Source organism: Trichomycterus rosablanca, chromosome 13 (assembly GCF_030014385.1).
Source record: "Trichomycterus rosablanca isolate fTriRos1 chromosome 13, fTriRos1.hap1, whole genome shotgun sequence".
NCBI classification, from domain to species: Eukaryota; Metazoa; Chordata; class Actinopteri; order Siluriformes; family Trichomycteridae; genus Trichomycterus; species Trichomycterus rosablanca.
In genome coordinates this window covers 3,392,583-3,415,886 of record NC_086000.1, presented here as the reverse complement: position 1 = coordinate 3,415,886, position 23,304 = coordinate 3,392,583, and the positions used below count along the sequence as shown (strand labels likewise).

At 45.4% G+C, this 23,304-nt stretch overlaps 1 protein-coding gene across 1 annotated transcript in view; it reads right to left on the bottom strand.

Moving 5' to 3' along the window:
- rps6ka1 (ribosomal protein S6 kinase a, polypeptide 1) overlaps positions 1 to 22,863 on the bottom strand; it is a 54,732-nt gene extending 31,869 nt beyond the window's left edge. The window contains exons 1-2 of the mRNA XM_063007975.1: positions 22,494 to 22,863; positions 13,401 to 13,445 (exon numbers count right to left, since the gene is read on the bottom strand). Coding sequence (XP_062864045.1) covers positions 13,401 to 13,445; positions 22,494 to 22,556 — 108 coding nt within the window. The 5' untranslated portion in view covers positions 22,557 to 22,863. The remainder of the gene's footprint in view (positions 1 to 13,400; positions 13,446 to 22,493) is intronic.
- Between the last annotated feature and the right edge of the window lie 441 nt (positions 22,864 to 23,304).

Genomic DNA, 23,304 nt, shown 5'->3' with positions numbered 1-23,304 from the left:
CATCTACAAGGTGGACCAACTAGGTAGGAGTGTCTAATAGAGTGGACAGTGAGCGTACACGGTATTTAAAAACTCCAGCAGCGCTGCTGTGTCTGATCCACTCATACCTAATAATACTAATAATCCTAAATGATACCTGCTCTGTGGGGGTCCTGTGGGGGTCCTGACCATTGAAAAACAGCATGAAAGAAGGCTAACAAAGCATGCAGAGAAACAGATGGACTACAGTCAGTAATTGTAGAACTACAAAGTGCTTCTATATGGTAAGTGGAGCTGATAAAATAGACAGTGAGTGTAGAACAGGGAGGTGGTTTTAATGTTATGGCTGATCGGTGTAGATTTGTATCTGGCTTTTGCTTTTTAAGGCTGTAATGTGTGTTCCCATCATTCAGCCACAACATTCAGGTTTTATTCACTGCTTGATCATTATGGGAGGTTGGTCGGTGCACCGTTTCTCTCGTGCAGTATAGATAAATGTGACAGAGTAAGAACTGATGATATATTACCACCCACAGGTTCATAATCTCCTGAAGGGCGACTTCAAGCCTGGCTGCCTTTTCTCATTTCTCCTGAGCTGTAAGAGCTGTCAGGAGTGAGTAGAAGTAAGAGATGGGACGTGAGCAAGACAAAGAGAGACGGGTTCATAATTTAGCGCCTATACGAACAATAACTGGGTGAGAATGTCAGAGGGGGTTTCTCATAACTGCTGTAATTCTGACCTCTACTGGCTGGTCGACAGCACACACACAAGAGATGAGGGTCATGGAGGTCTCCGTGCGCGATACAGATCTCCATATGGATAAACCCACCTCGTGCAGGTGAAAAGAAGCGGTCAGTTACTGCACACGTGTTGAAGGTGAAGGTGTGTGTTAGTGGAGGTCAGCATTGTATTCTATTTTACTGTAGTCAGAGAGCGCCCGGCCAGGCTGGTAGCACCGTGGATGTTCTCTGCTGTAGTGGGCTGTGCGAGTGTACGGGCGTGTCCGTGCCCAGGCACAGCGCTGGGGTGGATGACTTCATCAGCATCACGCGAGGATGAAAAAGTGTGCATTGCAGAGAGGGAAGTGATGTCATTCCCCTGCTGACTCTGCAGTTTCTAGAATAAACACAAACGGGAACGAGAATGCACGCCGCGTCCTCCCCGCTGCAGTCAGAAGCAGAAGAAACAAGGAAATCGGGGGGTATGGGGGTGGGGTACAGGATGCTGAAATAGAGTTCAGGCTGGGGTAAACGCACAGGGAGGAAACGGATGGATTGATATTTAATCTGGAGACGAGCCGGCTGAGACGGGCAGGCTGAGACCACGATCACATGCGCGCTTATACTGTTCGCCGGAGCATCCGAGACCTTTCTGACCGAGTGGCACCTTTAATTAAACCCAAACCTTTAAATGCCAGCTATAAATCATCTCACAGGAATGTGCCACCCCCCATTTTTACCCCCATTTTCCTCCGATTGCGTTACGCTTCCTCTTCACTGGTGTTGACCTCCATCCTGGTTGAGGAGAGCCGCGACTAACACACGTGCAGTACCCCACCGATTCTTTTCACCTGCACGAGGCGAGTTTATATGCAGATCAACTTTGTGTATGGAGAGCCACACCCTGTCCACATGATCCCTCATCTCTGTGAAGCCATCGATCAGCCGGCAGAGGTCGTGATCGCATCAGTTATGAGGTCTTGTCCGGCTCCCACCCTGTATGAACAACAGCCGGCAAGTTCGAAATGTCAGCTCTGGTGTGCTAGCATGTTTTACCGCTGTGCCACCTGTGCCTGTTCCGGCACGTGCACAGCCCTCTGCATTCTGCACAGGCGTCTCTTCCACCAATCAGGGTCCTTACACAGCGTATGAAGACCCACCCACCCACACACACATAGTCCGGTGGCCAATTAGTGTCTGCTGCAGGCACTGACAATTACGCCCGCTAGATGGCGCCCAGCCGACCAAAAGCAACACAGAGTTTCGAAACGAGGAGTTCAGAAACTCGGTGCTGGTGTGCTAGCGGAATATCCCGCTGCGCCACCTGAGCGCCAGTGTGGGCTGCATTTGGATAGCCGTGAGGTGTAGATTAAGACTAGTTCTTGTACACACATGGTTCAGGGCATTTAGCTGCCACTATTATTCATAGCGACTTAATATTGTGACTGAATATAAGAACCCTACTCAGGGGCCTAGCTTGGAGGTGGTGGTGGGCCTTGAACCAGCAACCTTATGATTACTAGACCAGTACCTTAACCCTTTAACCTCCGAGTTATCACAGTCCAGTACAGCTTACTGTCTTGCATGCCATCAGGCCTTGCTAAATGTGCATCACACAGGTGGAGCATAACCTCGATGCCGCAGCAACGGCGCCTCCTGCTGTCTGGTCGAGGATTCACCCGGAGGAAACCCACGCAGACACGGGGGACCCGGACCGTTCTACCTGGGAATCGAACCAAGGACCTTCTTGCTGTGAGGCGTCAGTGCTACCCACCGAGCCACCAAGCATGTATAATGTGACACTCATGCCGAGTATTTATGTCACGTTATGTCATGTGTGGGTCATCATCACTTTGTGATGGTTGGCTGCACAGATGGGTCAGCTTTCTCCAGCACCCTCTGTCTCGGGTCGCTCGTTAATACGATCGTTCTGTAACCCAATAGAAAGGAAGAACCCGATAATCCGTCCCACACCTCACACATTTCTTACAGATGCTCATGTCCATATAAGGTCGTCCATCACCACCACCACCACCGCCTCACTTCTGTCTGATCCTGCACGATGTTCTGGAATGTGAACTATTTGGACTCGTCTGATTCCAAAGACGAGTGTAAACAGTGCTCTCACGTTCTCTCTCTCACACACACACACACTCTCTCCTCTACACACACACTCATGCAAAAACACCCATACAGGCACATGCACAAATGCACACACTTATGCACAGACACACACACACCTGTGCATGCACATGCAAGAACAGGCACATGCACACACTCACGTGAACACGCACAAACACACACACACACCTACACTAACAGGCAAACACTCATGTGTGCATGTATGCAGGTGCATGTAAATGTGCACGCAAACACACAAGGGCACACGCACATACTTCTGCCCCTGCACGCAGACGCACATATGTGCACACTTGTGCAAAAACTAACACGTGTGTGCATTTACATTCATGGTCAAAAACACACACACTCAGCGGTAAAGTACGCTAGCGCACCAGAGTTGGGGTTTCGAAAACATCGTATCGAATCTCAGCTCTGCCTCTCCGACTGGGCTGGGCGGCTGTATGAACAACGATCGGCTGTTGTTCAGGGATAGAGGGTAGAGAGTCGGATCATAGGTCCTCATAACTGGTGCGACTGCGGCCCTTGCTGGCTGACTGATGGCGCCTGCACAGGGCTGAGGAATAACGCTGGTGGGGGTGTGGTCCTCCGTACACAGTGCCTGTCAAGTGTATGAACTCGACTCGTGCAGGTGAAAAATGCAGTCTGTACTGACTGTACGTGCCGGAGGGGGCGTGTGTCAGTTGAGAGGCGTCCTCAGTCAGCGGTGAAGGGTTGAATCAGTATAGAGGAGCATTCAGGGTAATTGGACACGACTAGATTTGGGAAGGGGGGGGGGGAATTGGGGAGGGAAAAAAAATAAATAAAATAATAATAATAATAAAAAAACACACACACACACACACAGTTTAACCAGGCATGATTTCTTTTTCTTTATTACACACACACACACACACGCATCTAATTATGCCCCCGCACTTGAACGCACACTAATACAAACACATGCGCACACTCGTGCGAACACACTCAAGCATACACACACACAGACACATGTAAGAACAGACACACACAAACACACAGATGTGTGTGTCCATACACATTCAAGGTCAAAAAAACACACAAGCGAAATCATTTACAGGCTCAATTAAACCAGCCATGATTACTTTCTCTTTATCACTTTCACTCACACACACACACACGCACGCACGCGCACACACACGCACACACACACACCCACCCAATGCCCCCGCACACAGATGCACACCTATACACACACTCGCTCACAAAGACACAGCCATGATTTCTTTCTCTTTATTACTCACACACACACACACACACAATTATGTCCCCGGACTCAGACGCACACCAATACACATATATGCACAAACACACACTCGCTCACACAGACACAGCCATGATTACTTTCTCTTTATTACACACATACACGCACACACACACACATACACACCTAATTATGCCCCCGCACACACACGCACACCAATACACACATATGTGCACACTTGTGCAAACACACTCAAGCATACACACACTCACACAAACACATATTAACAGGCACACGCAAACACACATACGGGGGAACACATGTACGTGTGTGCGCATACACGCTCAAGGTCAGAAACACACACACGCGAAACCATTTACAGGCTCAATTCAACCAGCCATGATTACTTTCTCTTTATTACACACACACACACACACACACACACGCATCTAATTATGCCCCCGCACTTGAACGCACACATGCGCACACTTGTGTGAACACGCAAGCATACACACGCTCACACAGACACATGTACAAACAGACACACGCAAACACACCCATACACATTCATGGTCAGAAACACACACAAAATCATTTACAGGCTCAATTTAACCAGCCATGATTACTTTCTCTTTATTACTCACACACACACACTCTCACACACACACACACACAACTTATTATGTCCCCGCACTTGAACGCACACATGCGCACACTTGTGTGAACACACTCAAGCATACACACACTCACTCATACAGACACAGCCATGATTTCTTTCTCTTTATTACATACACACACACTTTCCTCGAGTGTGCAGCTCTAATGTTTCACACACACACACACACACAGACGCACACACATTCTTAGTCTTAATCCCTGCTTGACCTCGGGTGTTTACTGTCCACACACCGTCCAGTTTTGTTCCTTGTGTGGTCAGATATCTCCCCTCATGTACACACATCCAACCACAAATCACAGACTTCAAAAGAGCCGAAGATCAAAGCCAGCAGGATTAATCACATCAGAGGAAAGTATGAACAATAAAAACCTCCATAAACAGACAGATGGGCCCGGACACACAACCACGTGAAATAAAATCCAATTTACGGGAACAATACAGGCATCGTGTGACCACAATGAGCCACGTTGCCTTGGAGACACCATCGCCAAGGTGACGGAGGCCGAGTCCAACTCCAGCGGCAACGGGCACCGCGGTCAACGTGGCGAGCGGCTGGTTATAGAAACAGTTCAAAAACGAAAACCGAAAAAGACCTGCGCGTACACGTGCACTCCTCGAAGTACTGGACTAGTAAGCATGAGGTTGCTGGTTCAAACCCCACCACTGCCAGGTTGCCACTGCTGGGCCCTTGAGTGAGGTTCTTAACCTTTGATGGCTTAGACTGCATACTCGCTTTGGATAAAAGCGTCCGCTAAATGCTGAAAATGTAAACGATTGGGAACAGGAAATGACTAAATCAGAGAGAAGCATAAAGCAGGATCTTATCAGAGATGATGAGTGTGTGACTAAACCGAGAGGAAACGATTAGTGTGTGTTCACCTGTGAAATATACATCCATCCACCCAGGGTGTGTGCCAAGCTTTTAATACACTGTACACACTGTGAGAGCGAGTGAGTGGGTGGCCGACTGTACACACACACACACACACACACACACACACACACAGAGTCGTTTTTATAAAACGGTTAAACAAATGTACTACGCAGGGACCAAATTCAAACAGATTGCAGTGTGAGGTTGAAGTGTGGGAGTGCGGAGCTGAACTGCAGTGTTACTACGACACACACACACACACACACACACACACACACACACACACACACCAGCTGCTGGGACCCATTCATCACGTCCACATCCCTCATTCAGATCAGCCAACATTTACACCAACCAAACACTCCATCCAGGGTAAAGATGAGCGTGTCGGTTCCAACACAGATAAGAAACGAGTGCATTTACAATCGGGAATTGGAAATGACTAAATTGGAAGATAAACGGGTGGAAATGCCCTTCATGTATTTTATGAAGTACATGGAACAGTGGTCTCTTAGTCAAGGTCTAAAGGTAATGGCCAGAAAAACTGGATCTCTCTAATAGGAGAAGCTGCTGAACCACGAGATGGGCGGTTTAAGCCTAGCGGTTAAGGTACTGGACTAGTAATCTAAAGGTTGCCGGTTCAAACCCCACCACTGCCTGGTTGCCACTGTTGGGCCCTTGAGCAAGGCCCTTAACCCTCAATTGCTTAGACTGTATACTGTACGTCACTTTGCATAAAGGCATCTGCTAAATGCTGAAAATGTAAATGAGTAAGCCTGTCCACAGTCGAGCAAGCTTTATATCTACACTGGCTTTGAGGCTGTGATCGGGGTTGTGCAAACACAAGCGTATTCACAATCGGTAATCGGAAATGACTAAATTAGGAGATAAAGCGAGAAAATGCCCTATCAAAAAGCTTCATGTATTTTAATACAGTAAGTTCATGGAACAGTGGTCTCTTTGTCAAGGTCTAAAAGAAATATCACATCTTGCTGAGTGGAAATTCGTCTGGATGGTGAGATGCAATCCAAGAACCCGCAGAAACCAGATCTGTTTAATAGGAGAAGCTGCTGGACCATGAGTGAGCCTGTCCACAGTTGAGCAAGCTTTATATCTACAGCTTCATGTATTTTAATACAGTAAGTACATGGAACAGTGGTCTTCTTGTCAAGGCATCTTGCTGAGTGGAAATTTGTCTGGACGGTGAGACGCAATCCAAAAACCAGCAGAAACCAGATCTGTCCAATAGGGGTCTGTCTAGGTCTGTCCAAAAACAAGGTCCAGAGCAACCTGACCATCCTTGCTCTGGACCTTGGACCTTGACAAAGTGACCACTGTTCCACGGACTGTTCACGAGTGCGGTTACAGACGGTGCGAACCCACCAGCGACGATGCAAGCGGCTCACACACACCCACATCATGTAGTACATCAGCACACAATTACCCACAAAGCACCTGTCCTACACGTCCAGAGTCTTGAACCCATTCACCTTCCGATTGCTCCCTCCCCTGCTAGCGAGCGTCGGGTAACGCGGCGACCCAGCTGAGCCACAAAGCGGCGGCCAGTGCTGAAAAATTGATGAGGGGCGCGCCGGGGACCGTGACCTCAAAAGAGATTTCGGTCGGGCTGGAAAAGCGACACACACACACTCTCACACACTCTCACACACTCACACACACTCACACTCACACACACTCACACACACACACACACACACACACACACACACACACACACACACACACACACACACACACACACACACTCACAGTCACACACACACAGTCACACACACATTCACACACACACTCTCACACACACTCTCACACACACACACACACACACTCTCACACACACTCTCACACACACACACACACACACAGTCACACAGTCACACACACACTCACACTCACACACACACTCACACACACTCTCACTCACTCTCACACACACACACACACTCACACACACACACACACTCTCACACACACACTCTCACACACACACACTCTCACACACACACACACACACTCACACACACTCACACACTCACTCTCACTCACACACACTCACTCACAGATCTTTAAATGTCAGCGACAGTGACACACACACGTTACCCAGAATTCTGTGCTGTGAGAATCAAAACTGAGAGGCCAGAATTCTGCATTAGTCTTTACAAATCCAATTTACACACACACACACACACTCACACAAACACACACACATTGTAAATGACACATTCTGAATGACACTAAAACACACACACTGACACACACACACATTCTAAATGACACCGACACACACACACACACACACACAGAGAGAGACACACAGATGCACTCTTGACACACACACAGAGGACACTTAGATAAGAACACTTATGTTCTCACACACACACACACACACACACACAGAATAATAAACCAGTTCTCGAGAAGATACCAGATTGAATTTCATCTATTAGTAGGTTGTAATATCACACACACTCCGACACACTCACTTACACAGCCACACACACACTCCAGCACACTCTCTTACACACACACACACACACACACACACACACACACACACACAGAGAGAGAGAATGATACACCAGTTTTTAAGAAGAAATGAGACTGAATTACATCTCTTAGAAGGCTGTAATATCTCACACACACACACACACACACACACACACACACACACTGAGAAACACACTGTCTCTCACACACACACACACTGACAAACAGTCTCTCTTATACACACACACACAGACATGCTGACACAGATAGAGGCACACACTGTCTCTCTCATACACACAAAGACACACAGATAAGTACACACACACACACACACACACACACACACACACACACACACACACACACACACACACACACACAATAGTGAAGCGCTTCTCAACGAGATATCAGCTCTAATTTCATCTCTCAGAAGGTTGAAATATTGATTTACATTTCCATAAGCTGTAACGTCACTTCTGCTCTCAGCGGCTACAAATCTGTCAGATCTGTTACTGAATCCTGAACGTCCTCATGAACCTGCTGTACATCCACTCACTGTTAGAGAGACTGACTCAGCTAGTTATTAGAGAGCTGAACTATTTCGTTTAAGTGTATTTTTAAAATATTCAGGTCATTTATTGATTAAAATGGTTATTTAATATAATGTTTAGTATAATAAAACATCCACTTTTTAAGTTGAAGGGGGGGGGGGGGGGGGGGGCAATCACTATTTTGCATGGGTTTTGTACCCAATGTCCATTATTTCTGAAAACACACTGAAACTGATCTGACTGCAGATCACATGTTCTCAGTTTGTCGGTCCATCTGAGATGAGCTTGGGCCCAGAGAACTGAAAGATACACACATCTTAATTCACCCTGTTCTTGGGCTGTGGTAGCTCAGTGGGTAAGGTGCAGGACTAGTAATTAAAAGGTCGCTGGTTCAAGCCCTACATCTGCCAGGTTGCCACTGTTGGGCCCTTGAGCAAGGCCCTTAACCTTCACTTGCCTGCATTGTATATCTACGGTCCATATGTAAAGGTGTTCAAACTTCACACTGGTATGATGGGGTTGGGATTACATTCGCTCAGCGTGTTCATATTACATTATTAGTAAGTGCTTTATTAGCAGATGGGCAAACAATCCACATGACTAATAGTGGTCTGGCAGGAAGTGTTGGTTCCTTGGGCTGCACATGAGTGCTGGCACCAATCTCCAATCCTCCCACCTCAGTTATTCACCCAGAATGAACTGGTATGGGGCTACATTCATTACTGCATAGTTGGCTTTAAAAGTACCGAATCCTGGCATCGTTTTTCCCAAACACAAGCTGAAACGAGGACCCATGAGACCACAGCACACGTTTCCACCGTCTCTCGGTCCATCTGAGATAAGCTCAGGCACAGAGAGCTTTCTGGCAGCAGCCTGTGTTAAGTGACAACGCTTTTCCAAAGTACTCCCGAGCTTATGTGGCTATACACTGATCAGGCATAACATTAAAACCACCTCCTTGTTTCTACACTCACTGTCCATTTTATCAGCTCCACTTACCATATAGGAGCACTTTGTAATTCTACAATTACTGACTGTAGTCCATCTGTTTCTCTGCATGCTTTGTTAGCCTCCTTTCATGCTGTTCTTCAATGGTCAGGACCCCCCACAGAGTAGGTATTATTTAGGTGGTGGATTATTCTCAGCACTGCAGTGACACTGACATGGTGGTGGTGTGTTAGTGTGTGTTGTGCTGGTATGAGTGGATCAGACACAGCAGCACTGATGGAGTTTTAAACACCTCACTGTCACTGCTGGACTGAAAAAAGTCCACCAACCAAAAACATCCAGCCAACAGCGTCCCGTGGGCAGCGTCCTGTGACCACTGATGAAGGTCTAGAAGATGACCGACTCAAACAGCAGCAATAGATGAGCGATCGTCTCTGACTTTACATCTACAAGGTGGACCAACTAGGTAGGAGTGTCTAATAGAGTGGACAGTGAGTGGACACGGTGTTTAAAAACTCCAGTAGCGCTGCTGTGTCTGATCCACTCATACCAGCACAACACACACTAACACACCACCACCATGTCAGTGTCACTGCAGTGCTGAGAATGATCCACCACCTAAATAATACCTGCTCTGTGGTGGTCCTGTGGGGGACAGTGAATGTAGAAACCAGGAGGTGGTTTTAATGTTATGCCTGATCAGTGTATTTATCTTACTAGAATGGCACTTTGTCATGCAAGACCTTCTGATAATTTGGAGGTCGTGCACATTCAACAGTGGTTTCCAGCCTGAACTGATATCTGTCTGGATTCTTTAAATCTTTTCACAATATTATTACAGTATATGGTGAAAGAAGTAAATTATTCGCAGTCTTGCAATTGGCAACTTTCTTACAAATTTTGGTGGAGCCTCATTTAAACAAACTGAATCCACAGCACAGAATAAAAAGTCGATTTCCATTTCCTGTTTGCTCCTGACAACAATAATTGTCTTTTTTATCCCCAAAAATTCCTCTTTCCTGCACGCAAAGCGCACCTCAAATCCCCAAAACAGGAACAAACTCGGATTGATTTTCTTTCATCTTTTTTTACTATTTATTTCCTACAACATCCGGATCAAACAATGTGAAGGAAGCAGCGGCGATGATGCACATCCTGTCTCGACTGTGTACCGTTACGGAAGAGAGAACACGCTTCACACAGACAGAACTGATTATAAACTACTGTATGAACTACCTGCAACTTTATTTAACGACGTCAGAACACGTCAAATTCAGGACTTTGTGAACAACCCTGAAATAAATGGACTAATCGATGTGTTCATCTGAACAGCAGCGTCACTGAATGAAAGAGCATCCACGATCCGCTAGGTGTTCTAAATCCAGAGCTGTTTTAGTCTGTTGTATTACTTAGCATCATAAATCCAGGCATCATCTGACGTACTCAACCCAGGCCTCATTTGATACAATGAGTCTAGGTACTGATGTACTGAATCCATGAACCATTTAAGGCACTGAAATCCAGATATCGTTTGATGTACTGAATCTAGGAATCATTTTTGGCACTGAATCCAAGCATTATTGGACAGATTGAACCCATGAAACATTTGACGTACTGAATCCAAGAATCATTTGACAGACTGAACCCAGGCCTCAATTGACTGAATAAATCCAGGCATCATTTGACTCACTTAATCTGGAATCATTTAAGGTACTGAAATCCATGAATCATTTAACATGCTGAATCCAGGCATCGTTTTACACAATGAATTCAGATCTTAATTGCCAGACCAAATCCAGGCATCATTTGACTGACTGAATCCAGGAATCAGTTGAAGGACTGAATCCAGGAATCAGTTGAAGGACTAAATCCAGGAATCAGTTGAAGGACTAAATCCAGGAATCAACTGACATACTGAATCCAGGCATTTGAAGTAGTGATTCCAGGCACAAAATATAATTTTTGTCACAAATACCAAACACTGTTTAGACACAATCAGCCCGACTGAAAGTGATTTTGAGCAGGCCGACCACATGATCTTTCAGCTGTTATTTGTCGTTATATTTTACATTTATTTAAATCTGTAGCAGAACTGAGCATGAAACTCAGATCCAGTGAGAGGAAGACTGCGAGTATGATGGTGACAGAGCGTGGAGGTGTGGATGTCAAATTAGTGTCTAGTAGTCACGACTTGAACCTAATTTCACACTCGGACACACACACACACACACACTCACACTGATTATTCCTGCCTTGTACCCATCTGAGTGGGCATTGCACTTTAACCCTGTTTAGAATGAAGTAGATGAGTAAATGCTTTAACTGTAGCTTATTCTATATTCAGTACATCACACTAAGGTCAAATATATCTGAACACCCATCCTAAAGTTTTAGCTGCACCTATTTGAAGGTCCACAAAGAGACGGTTTGATGAGTTTGACCCGCTCTAAACGTACGGTCAGACGTAAGGCGCATGAGGTCAGAGGTCGAGCTTTAATTGAATCAAGCACTTACAGCACATAATGACCGACTGTGATTGATTTAGCACCTCCGGCTGGGTGTGTGTGACCTTGCCATGCCCAGATTAGCTCTAATCCAGGGGGCGTTAATTAACAGACCGGCTTATTTTAGCGTCTGTTACTGTCGGTGACGGATCTGCTGTAAGTGTCGTTCTCGCTCTTTCACATTCTGCCATCAGGCTCAGAATAGTCGCTCGCAAACAGACACAAACCGCCCCCCGACACATGCTGTTTTATTTTTTAACTGATTTTAAATAAACAATGAAAACTCAGAGCTTCAACTTCTGTTTCAAGCTCATTAAGACGCACTAATGATGAAACCCGCTGCTGCAGTAATGGTTCAGTAATACTGTTTATTATATGGATCGATATCAGATCTCGCTGGGTGTATTATGTATTATGATTACAGATTGGCTCTGTGCCCGTTTCACACAGCTTTACCCTCCTGCCTCTTAACGTCAGCGCGCTGGACAGACGTACAGCCTACTGTCTGAGATTCTCTCTGTACACCAAACACAAACGTGAAGAGAGCGAAAATACTGATAAGACCAATAATTCAATAACTATTTATTTACTAATTAGGAAAAGCTGTCACGACAAATTTTTGGACGCACCCTTAAAATCCTTACAAAAAAATGGTTCCAGCTGAACATAATTTGCAGCGTTTGCCACCAAACCTGCCCACACACTTCACAAGACCGAATAATAGATCCAGGATCCATTTGATGAACTAAATCCAAGAATCAATTTATTGATTGAATCCAGGAATCATTTGATGCAGTGAATCCAGGAATCATCTGAAGGACTGAATCCAACAACCAATTGACTGACTGAATCCAGACATTATTTGATGCAATGAATCCAGGAATCACTTGAGTGAATCCAGGAATCATTTGACGGACTGAATCCAGGAATCAATTGCCTTATTAAATCCAGATATCATTTGATGTACTGAATCCAGGAATCATTTGAGGCACTGAGTCCAAGAATCGTTTGAGAGACTGAATCCATGCATTGTTTAAAGAACTGAATCCAGGAATCATTTGACATATTGAATCCAAGAACCAATCGACTCATGCACTGAATCCAGGAATCATTTGATCTACCAAATATCTTTTTTACTATTTATCAGTGATGAAGGGAAAAGTGCTTGACAATTTGTCGACGATGAAGGGTAAAGCGTTTTACAATTTGCAGACAATGAAAGGAAATGTGTTTTACTATTTGTGTTTACGTCTGTAGATGTCTGTTCATTTCCTCTTACCTTGACCCCCGGAGCGACTCCATCTTCAGCTGTGCTCTGTCCGTTCTAAAAGGAAGAAAAGAAAAACATCCAGATTTAAGACGACATTAAAGATACTGAAGAAGATACTTGACGTACTGGCAGCAGGCGTCACTAGATGAACCGACAATGAACCAGAATGAAGCTCCTTCAACTAAAGTTCAGCTGGTCTGAGCAGAAGTACTTTCAATATTTACCCTCTAAAAACTGCCTATTCTGGCACTTCAAATCGATCGTGATTCAGATCGGCTCATGATCAGGTGTCCAAATACTTTTGGCCATACAGGATCTGTCAGAAAACCTAGTGAGCTGCCTTTAGCAGGTAGACGTTTCTCAAGGCACAATTATTTGAAGGGTCTTGGGCATGGAGGAGGCACAGACACTTAAAGGAGTAGACTCTTGGATGCATAGACTCTCAGACACACGGGTCTGTCCGAAAACATGGTGAGCTGCCTTACTGCCTCCTGCCTACCTGATCAGCTGCCTATGTAGAGAGGATTCTAATAAGACAACAAACTCATAAGGCGGATTATTATTTAGACAGAGATTACGCCGATTACGTCACTACAGTTTTCAGTTACTAAGCGAACACAGTTAGCTTCAGGTCATTCACACCGACGGGCTGAGGTGGCACAACCCGCCTCCCTCTGTGTACCGACAACTGTCCCTGACGAGCCTGAATTTACCTGAATACTACCTTTATACAGATTAAACATCAGTGAGAATTTATTTACATTTCAAAAGAACGTCGTTGGTTGCTCCGCGTTTATTTGTCCGCCATGTTATATGCCACTATTAGAGAATTAGATCCCTCGTGGTTCAGTCAGATTATCACTCAGAATTAAGGCGCCTTAATGAGCAGCATTTTAGGGAATCTAAGTATTTAGACACGCCCTCTTCTCCGGACTGTAGGATGACGTAAAATGCGTCTTGTGTAGAGAGCCACAGCGGGCGATCCTTAATGATCTGACACTGTACGCAACGTTTGAGAGGAATTCTAATAGTCCTGTAAAAGCACACAGATATGAAGCCGTCCTGCAGGACTAGGTGCACCCTATGGTGCAACAGAATAAAGTGAAATGTCTTGTGTGGCTTCCTAAAGCATGGCTAAACTTTTATAGGTGATTATAGAAAAACAGACACTTGAATCTTGAAGAATGACGTTCATCAGATGATTAAGACCTTGGTATTACAGCAGTGTGTGTGTGTGTGTGTGTTTGGTGCAGCGTTCTGGCTCGATGTGCCGTAGCATGTCTAATAACCATTACTAAAAGCGTAGCATGCTCCTCAGTCGGGCGCTAAGATGCCCTACGGGCCACGTTAATGCTTCCTTTGCACCCGACACACACATGCTTGCACATGCAAAGCTCTTTATTAAAGACTGTTTAAACAGAACGTTCCATTACCCGGCGTTCACACTGGCAGGCCACTCATCACTGATCTGGGCATGTAGGGAGTCGCTGCTGTCGTTGGGTGTGGACGATAACCAATGTACTGAATCATATTCACACACCGCTGTGTTACTTTTGCTTTAAATACTGTATATTCTTTAAAGAAATGGGGGGGGGGGGTGATTTTCCCTTGCGGCATCCCACGGCACACACACCCGACCCTATCTAAGAGAGGAAAAGTTGGCTGCAACTTAACCCCGGTGCTGTTTTTATTACCCCAGGAAAAGGCTGGGCTGCTTCATAGTTCACCTGGCACAAACCCACAGCACTGAATCACTCTAGGCGTGTCACAACATCTTAATATCACGTTTTAACACCTGGTTGAAATCCTGATTTCCTACAGCCACTAAATCCGAAACACAACTGGACTAGTAATCAGAAGGTTGCTGGTTCAATCCCCACCACTGCTAGGCTGCTACTGTTGGACCCCTGAGCAAGACCATTAGGTTCTGACCTGTGCTATCGACCTGGTATGGGAATCTACGACACAACTGGCTGTGTCTGAGGGAGGGCGGTGTTTGATGGGGCTCCTAGATGTGGCTGCAAATGCGACCTCTACTGGCTGGTCAGGACAGCTGCACGAGTGGTGAATAATTCACTGAGAGCATAGCGTGCCTCTCCATACACAAGGCAGTTTTCTGTATAGAAGTGGCTGGCGGTTGGCATTTTTCCCCCAATTTAGTCGTATCCAGTTACCCATTTGCATTTCCCTTCCCCTCTACTGATGCTGACTTCTGCTCCTCACCAAGGAGAGCCCCCTCCGACGTGTGTGCAGTAGCCGACTGCATCTTTTCATCTGCACGAGACAAATTCATACGTGGATCGGATTTGCGCATGGAGAGTCACGCACTGACCTCCATGATCTCTCGTCTCTGAGCAGCGCCATCGGTCAGCCAGCAGAGGTCATAAATGCATCAGCGCTGGCCTCCTCCCTACAAACGAGCCAATCGTTGTTCGTGTGGGCGCCCAGCCTGCCGGTAGCAGAGCAAAGTCACAAATCTTCCACACTCTCAGGCATGATCACTCAAGTAAAACGTCATTTCATCTGGAAGATCCTGCATCTCTGCTAGCAAACAAAGCACACACACACACACTTTTACAAACGCTTGGCCTCCCAGCAGCGTCACCGTTTTGTTCGCCGCCAGCTTGGCCTGCATATTACATGAGCACATTGAGCGAAGTCGAGGTGCGATACTAGCGTAGTAACAGAGGCGCGGCGCAGAGCAGATGCCAATTATTTCACCGATTAAACTTCGAGCTCGAATGATACACAGATAATTCCTCGTTTTAGAGGCAGTGATGTGTTTTTTCTTCCAGTAAGCTGTCGAAAATAATCAAACCCTGCAGTGCATCGTTGTATTTACTACTCCCAGATGAGTGGCCTGTACTGCCTGGACGTGGCAAAATTGTGGATCAGTTTTAACCTGAGAGAAGTGGGGTGAAGAGGCAGATTTATTCAAATAATGTAGGGGAAGTGTTGCTCTGCTTTTTTTCCAATTTATTTAGGAGAGGTTTGATTAGGGATGTAACGATACTCTCTACCCACGATGCGATGTGATTCACGATACTGGGTTCACAATACGATTTTTTCTTGATTTTTTAAACAAAATAAATTGAAGACAAATGATGACAAAGTTTCCTTTTATTATTTCTCTTAAAATAAAATACAGAATTTGTGCTTATCTTTTATTTATCTAAATAATGAACATCCTTTTATTTCTGAGGTAGGTACAAACTATGCAAAACAATGCTGCAGGTTTCCCTTTTTGTGTAAAAAAAAACAAATGAAATTTTAAAATAAATCCCACATTAAATAAATAAATAAACAATACAAATAAAGAAAGTATCCTCACATAAATAAATTTGGCTGGAAAATTCTGAACCTGGCAACCCTGTAGTGACTTCAACCAGGCGAGGTGTATAGCACCAGCGCCCTCTGCTGTTTAAAGTGAATATCGATTCATTATACATGTAAACCGATTTGAATCGTTACACATGTGAATCGATTTTTATCGTCTTGTGGTGCATCGTTACATCTCTAGGTTTGAATAATCGTGGATGTTTGACCTGGATAAATCTCTCGGACACACTGGGTCTGTCCGAAAACCTAGTGAGCTGCCTTGCTGCTTGCTGGGTTTGATTCCCAGCCTGGGCGAACAGTGTCCTTTCTGTGTGGAGTTTGCATGTTCTCCCACTGTCCATGTAAGTTTCCTTCACGTCCACATGTCCAAAGATGTGCAGCCAGACAAATTTGAGCTACTTGAAATAGCCCTGTGTGTGTGTGCGTGCAATGCAATGGACTGGCGACCTGTGACCTGTGTTGTACGTGCCCTTTTTTTGTTTCTACAATTAACCACTCCTCAAAATGTGGTGTACTGGGTCGTTTACCTGACTGCTGGATAGTTCATGTGCAGAAGCTATAGTTGAAACGATGTCATGTTGTATCACGTCAGGTATAAACACAGTTGAACGTCACAAAACTGCCGTTTATTCTACTGAGTGTCACACATATAATCTCTAACTCTAATCCAATCAGATTTCTGAAGCCAGAACTAAATACCTTTCATTATTTTTCTATTGCGTTGAGTGAAGCTGGAGCTGAATCGGCCTCGAGGGCAGAGTGAGGAAGAAACAGAAACGTGGGCGAGCAACAAAAATAGAAAAAAGAAACGATGTAAAGGAAATAAAGCAACACGTTTACAACTGAGAGCTTTCATACGCTTTATATACACTCATCAGCCATAACATTAAAACCACCTCACTGTCCATTTAATCAGCTCCACTTACCATATAGAAGCACTTTGTAGTTCTTCAATTACTGATTGTAGTTCATCTGTTTCTCTGCATGCTTTGTTACATGCTGTTTCATGCTGTTCTTTAATGGTCAGGACCCCCACAGGACCATCACAGAGCAGGTATTATTTAGGTGGTGGATCATTCTCAGCACTGCAGTGACACTGATATGGTGGTGGTGTGTTAGTGTGTGTTGTGCTGGTATAAGTTATTAAATACCGTGTCCACTCACTGTCCACTCTATTAGACACTCCTACCTGGTTGGTCCACCTTGTAGATGTAAAGTCAGAGACGGTCGCTCATCTATTGCTGCTGTTTGAGTTGGTCATCTTCTAGACCTTCATCAGTGGTCACAGGACGCTGCCCACGGGGCGCTGTTGGCTGGATGTTTTTGGTTGGTCCAGCATTGACAGTGAGGTGTTTAAAACTCCAGCAGCGCTGCTGTGTCTGATCCACTCAAACCAGCACAACACACACGAACACACCACCACCATGTCAGTGTCACTGCAGTGCTGAGAATGATCCACCACCTAAATAATACCTGCTCAGTAGTGGTCCTGTGGGGGTCCTGACCATTGAAGAACAGCATGTAAGGGGGGTAACAAAGCATGCAGAGAAACAGACGGACTACAGTCAGTAATTGTAGAACTACAAAGTGATTCTATATGGTACGTGGAGCTGATAAAATGGACAGTGAGTGTAGAAACAAGGAGGTGGTTATAATGTTATGACTGATCGGTGTAGACCGCTGCACCACCCAAGTGCCCACACTAAAGTGGAGAATAAAAAACAATAGCCTGCAGCCCAGCATTAAACTTCCTATCGTTATATAAGACATTGGCCTATATTACATAAGCTTAATGCTCTTGCGGTATATAAAATCTACAGCACGAGAGAGAGAGAGAAAGAGAGAGAGGAAATGGAGGGGGGAGGAGGAGGGCAAAAAAGAAAGAGAAGGCAGCAATGTCCAGTTCTAATAAATTATATGACCAAAAGTACGTGGACGCCCACTGTCTAACTGCTGTTCTTGCTGCATTTAGGTCATCCTGCAATTCTATCCTGGTGACTGCTGGCTATTCATGTACTCATCTGCCTAGGAGCTGAGAGAAAGCAGAAGGGAAAACGCTGGTGACGTCTGGCAGTTTATCGGCGGAGTCGCTTCTCTACAGATAAGAAACCATTAGACCAAAACACACACTCTCTACCTCGTATACCGTCTGATCTCAGCTCTAAAAGATCTGTTCGGACATTCTGACCCTCGTCTGAGGAATAACTGAATGAATGAATCAGGGATTAAACGCCCGAGTTGCTCAGAGAGAACGATGGAGGGAAACAAACTGAAGTGAGATAAAAGAATAAAAAGAGGAAGTGCGATTATAAAGCACGGCATCCTGGGTTCTTTATGACCTTCGTACTATCAGACCTACTTTATATTAATCTACCCAGACAGCAATCCACCCACACACACCCACACACAATCCACACACCAAGGATGCTTGGCAGTTTGGAATCAAACCACCTTCTGGCAATCTGGAATCGACTTCTGTCCACATTTTAGCTAATCACATGCTAATGAATTCATAACGTTCCTCTATACTGATGCTGACCTCTACTCCTGGTTGAGGAGAGCCGGAATTAAAACACGTCCCCTTCGACACGTGACACGTTTACACCTGTGGATCGGATTTGCACATAGAGAGTCACACACTGATCCACATTATCCCTCGTCTCTGTGCAGCGTCATCGATCAGCCAGCAGAGGTCGTAATTGCATCAGTTATGAGGAATCCCTGCTGGCACACTCCCTACGAACTGGCCAATCGTTGTCCGTTGTCCTTAACGCTTAAGGAAGCTTTAAGGGGAAGAACATTTTCATGTGATGATGATGTGAAAGCAGCGGCGCATCAGTGGCTACAAGCTCAACCAAAAACATTGTTTGCTGACGGCATTAAAAAGTTATCCAAGGTACGATGCTGAGAAAAATACTTCGGAAGGTGACGATGTAGAAAAGTGATGTTTTTAGAGTTTAAAAATTATTAATAAATAGAGTTTTAAAAGTGCGGAAACTTTTTGAAGGACCCTCGTATTATCCGATTCGAAACGTCACACCCTGAACAGCTGACCTTTGGCTTTACGTCCAGCAGCAGCATTCAAATGCGGCGTGATCGCACTTTTTTCTGCTGGTCTGTACGGACTCAGCTGGAGAACACTGAACATCGATCAGGATGAAATAAGTGCTGATTTAATTTAATGGACAGCGAAGATTATTGTCATTAGTACCAGACCAGACTTTCACTTTCAAAACCCCTGGACTGGAGGAGTGGGTGTGTATAATAAACATCTGTACATGGCTGCTTTTGTTACAACACGTTATTATACTATAGTATTGTATATTACAGGTTTTTAAGCAGCACCTGGATTAGTTGCACATGTAACAAGGCTAGAATGAAGCCATAAATGAATAATTAGTTTAAAATGGCACGTTTTGTGGTCAAACGAGAGGAATGTGGGGTTTTTTTCCCCTAATTATTTGTGCTTGTTTCTCTGCGGTCTGTGCACACTGCAGACGTGGACCACTGGGTATCATAAATCCGACTTTTATGGCACCATGCTTCAGGTGAATATACAACCGTTTCACAAGGGTATAAATAAGACCAAGAGTCCAAATAACACACACACACACACCTACCTACCTACCTACCTACCTACCTCCCTCCAGGTCAGTCATTAACATGGGGAATGTAAGAAAATACCCAAGTATGTGGCACGCTTTATACATCAGGCATTGACTATTAAAAAGCTACACAGCCCACAGTTACTGTTTCAGCAGTAATTCAACAGAGAAACATGGTCAGAGCCCTTATACAGACAGTGAGGAAGATGGTAAGAGAGGCAAAAAATCTCCAACGATCATTGCCAACTCACTTTTTGTCATGCGGGAAGGAAGAACCTCCGTGCCACTGGTAGATGTGGGTTTTTTATTGCTTAAGTATCCCTATTTATATGAGCACAGAAGTCACAGCTGTGGTCAATCGTAGACCATACCACAACATTAAATGACATTATAGAATAGAAGGCTTTTATTTGTTATATATATACACAGTACATATATGGTACACATGTACAGTACAACACAATTCTTTCTTCACATATCCCAGCTTGTTTGGAAGCTGGGGTCACAGTGCAGGGTCAGCCATTGCACAGCACCCCTGGATTAGACAGGGTTAAGGGCCTTCCTCAAGGGCCCAACAGTGGCTGAATGGCCCAACTTTTCGGTTGATAGCCCAAAGCTCTATCCACTAGGCAACCACTGTCCCACTAGGGAAACTTCTAGACCACTAAATGAATAATAGATTGATGTATGTATATTCAAGCTGCCTCTACTGAAGCAAGTTTATACTTTGGTCGGTCACAGCACCAACGGATCACAAACAGATTTATAGTCTATGCTAAATATGTAACCAATCTGTGATGAGTGGACTGTAGGTGTGGATCCATTCATGAGCAAACTACAATTACAAATGGTCACACATGAAGTAAAAGTCATGACCAGTCGACTGTAGTTTGATTCTGACCTTCACTTAATGCAGGATTTCGGGCAAAATGCACTAATGAAAATGCTATTTAGTTTCATTTTCAGTATTAAATACATGATTATAAATAGAATTTTATAAGTATAATATGTACAGTTTCTATAGAATCTGGTGGTGGATACAGACCCTAATAACACATACACCGATCAGCCATAACATTAAAACCACCTCCTTGTTTCTACACTCACTGTCCATTTTATCAGCTCCACTTACCATATAGAAGCACTTTGTAGTTCTACAATTACTGACTGTAGTCCATCTGTTTCTCTGCATGCTTTGTTAGCCCCCTTTCATGCTGTTCTTCAATGGTCAGGACCCCCACAGGACCCCCACAGAGCAGGTATTATTTAGGTTTTGGATGATTCTCAGCACTGCAGTGACACTGACATGGTGGTGGTGTGTTAGTGTGTGTTGTGCTGGTATGAGTGGAGCAGACACAGCAGCGCTGCTGGAGTTTTTAAACACCTCACTGTCACTGCTGGACTGAGAATAGCGCCCCGTGGGCAGCGTCCTCTGACCACTGATGAAGGTCTAGAAGATGATCGACTCAAACAGCAGCAATAGATGAGCGATCGTCTCTGACTTTACATCTACAAGGTGGACCAACTAGGTAGGAGTGTCTAATAGAGTGGACAGTGAGTGGACACGGTATTTAAAAACTCCAGCAGCGCTGCTGTGTCTGATCCACTCATACCAGCACAACACACACTAACACACCACCACCATGTCAGTGTCACTGCAGTGCTGAGAATGATCCAAAACCTAAATAATACCTGCTCTGTAGTGGTCCTGACCATTGAAGAACAGCATGAAAGGAGGCTAACAAAGCATGCAGAGAAACAGATGGACTACAGTCAGTAATTGTACAACTATAAAGTGCTTCTATATGGTAAGGAGGTGGTTTTAATGTTATGGCTGACTCTAGGGACACCCTGTACAGCTCAATCGATTGAGGGTTTGATTAATTGAAGGGACCTGCTCAGGGGTCCAACAGTGCCAATTATCGATTAATAGTTCACTTTAGCTACTAAGCGAACACTGGCCTACAGGTGTATATTAATGCATTAATCCATGAACCAGCCTTGACTGGTAACGACTGGCTTGTTGAGGGCACCCAGTGCCAGTGTAGCCTGGGCACAAACTAAGTTTGACACCCCTGACGTACCAGGTTCTTGTAGTGTATTACAGTAGAAACCAGTACTTTACTGGGAATGTGAGTGAGTAAGTGTGTAAATGTACCTCAGTCTCCAGTTGTATTAGCTCCATTTTGGGCCATGGCTCTGCCAGCTGAGCGAGCGGCATGTTTCCTTTTCTCTTTCCTCCCGTTAACGATTGAAAATGAGTTTTTCTGACTACCAGTCCGGTACCTCAGGACCGGTTCTGTCTGCTGACCCTACGGTACCGAGTCCAGCCTCGGGGAAACAGCTGAACAGATGAACGGACCGTGAGGAAGAAGCCGGTTCGCCGCTCGCTTGATTGTGTTCAGGTGAGCTGAGCTGAGCTGCGGACGGTCCTCGCGCTCCGGTGTGACTGCTGAGCTCGCGGCGGCGCGCGCTTCGATTGATTAACTGCAAATCCGCGCGCGCGACACTCGCGCATTCCTTCGAAAAAGAACGACGGAAACGCGCCTTTGCTCTCGAACACACGCCGTTAAACCAAGGGATTCTGGGAACGCGATACTCCCTGACGTCGCTCGACCGACTGTGTTTCTAAATTTAAAAGGAACGCCGCGACCCCCGCCTGGTTCCGTTCCGTTACCGATCCGTCCTCCTCTGAGCGCACCGGCTGCTGCGTGCACGCGCACTCTCGCCCCTCCTCGCGGCCGCGTGCTGCAAGTGCGCACCGCTCCCGGTACCGAACTCCTGCTCGAGCTTGGCTTATTTGCTCCCAGAATTATTCATATTAGCCAACAACCTCAGCATGGTCAGGGTCGGGGTGGGTGTCGTGCCACCCGGGAACATTGTGCGCAAATAGGAATGCAAACAGGATGCTGGATCTAATCCAAACCGGGTGTTGCATGCTCACACCTAATGGTCATCTAGAGCTGCCA